We start from the raw sequence: 1,514 nt of genomic DNA on the forward strand, positions 1-1,514 counted from the left end.
CCCCCCCCAGGGGCTTTTCCACCCCCCCCCAACTCCCCCCATTCCAAACTTCAGGCTGAATCCCTGCAGTTTTGGGCAATCCCAATTTATTTATCCCCCTCCCCGGCATTGGCTTCGTGCCAGGTGCCACCAACAACCCCCCCCCCAAAATTTGGGTGAGAGGTCCCCCCCCCCCCCCCCCCCCCACAAACCCTGCACCCCAAAAAACTCCCCCCCCTCAGCTCTGCCTCGCGTGTCCTCCCAAGGTCACCCCCAAAAACCTGCCAGAACCTGGAGAGAAAACCCTTCAAAAACCACCCAAGCCCCGTTTTCACCCTTTTTCGCCCCAAAACGGGGCTCGCCCCTGGCACCACCAGTTTTTTTTTTTGGGGGGGGGGTTTCCTCACCCTGGGCGTCCCCCCCGGAGGTGAGGACGGCGATGGCCTTGCCCACGCCCAGGCTCTCGGTGTGCACGTGCCCCGTCGGTGCCATCCTCCTGCCTGCGGAAAAACAGGGAAATCGGGAAAAATCCGAAGCGTGGGAAGGGCTCCGAGTGCCCCCCGAGCCGCTGGCACCGCCGACTGGCACCGCTGCCCCCACGGCCCCTACAAGGGCCCCCCCGGGGGGAGGGACGGCCCTGCTGGCACCGGGGTGTCCCCCCCGCCCCCAGACCGGGGCCAGTCCGTCCCTACTGCTGTCAATCTGTCCTTACTGGTGCCAGTCTGTCCCTACCGGTTCCAGTTAGTCCTTACTGGTGCCAGTCTGTCCCTACTGGTGTCAATCTGTCCTTACTGGTGTCAGTCTGTCCCTACTGGTTCCAATCTGTATTCCAGTCTGTCCCCAAACTGGTGCCAGTCAGTTCCTGCTGGTTCCAATCTGTATTCCAGTCTGTCCCTACTGGTGTCAGTCTGTCCTTACTGGTTCCAATCTGTATTCCAGTCAGTCCTCCACACTGGTGCCTGTCTGCATTCTTTGCTGGTGCCACTCTGCCCTCCTTACTGGTGCCAGTCTGTCCTCCTTACTGGTGTCAGTCAGTCCTTACTGGTGCCAATCTGTGTTCCCTGTTGGTGCCAGTCTGTCCCTTCTGGTTCCAGTCTGTCCCTGTTGGTGCCAGTCTGTCCCTTCTGGTTCCAGTCTGTCCCTACTGGTTCCAGTCTGTCCTCCTTACTGGTTCCAGTCTGTCCCCACTGGTTCCAGTCTGTCCCTACTGGTTCCAGTCTGTCCTCCTTACTGGTTCCAGTGTGTCCTCCTTACTGGTTCCAGTCTGTCCCCTGTGGTTACTGCTCTGCCCTCCGTACTGGTCCAAGCCTGCTTTGCTTACTGGTCCCAGTACTCCCAGCTGGTGCCAGGCCATGTTCTGTATTGGTCCCAGTTTGCTCACAGTGCTGGTCCCAGTGTGATGTCACCTGTCCCAGTGTGGTGTCCCTGTCCCCCAGTAAGGGTGTCCCTGTCCCAGTGTGGTGTCCCTGTCCCAGTGTGGTGTCACCTGTCCCAGTGTGGGGTGTCCCTGTCCCCAGTAAGGGTGTCCCTGTCCC

General features: G+C 60.1%; 1 protein-coding gene across 1 annotated transcript in view; it reads right to left on the reverse strand.

The window, feature by feature from the left end:
- LOC113962695 (ATP-dependent 6-phosphofructokinase, muscle type-like) overlaps positions 1–1,074 on the reverse strand; it is a gene marked incomplete at its 3' end in the record, with an annotated part of 2,655 nt that extends 1,581 nt beyond the window's left edge. Inside the window, exons 1-2 of the mRNA XM_027673458.1 lie at positions 898–1,074; positions 387–479 (exon numbers count right to left, since the gene is read on the reverse strand). Coding sequence (XP_027529259.1) covers positions 387–471 — 85 coding nt within the window. The remainder of the gene's footprint in view (positions 1–386; positions 480–897) is intronic.
- Between the last annotated feature and the right edge of the window lie 440 nt (positions 1,075–1,514).

The sequence above is a fragment of the Neopelma chrysocephalum genome, unplaced genomic scaffold (assembly GCF_003984885.1).
Source record: "Neopelma chrysocephalum unplaced genomic scaffold, ASM398488v2 Primary Assembly neopelma1_184502, whole genome shotgun sequence".
In the NCBI taxonomy this organism is placed as follows: domain Eukaryota; kingdom Metazoa; phylum Chordata; class Aves; order Passeriformes; family Pipridae; genus Neopelma; species Neopelma chrysocephalum.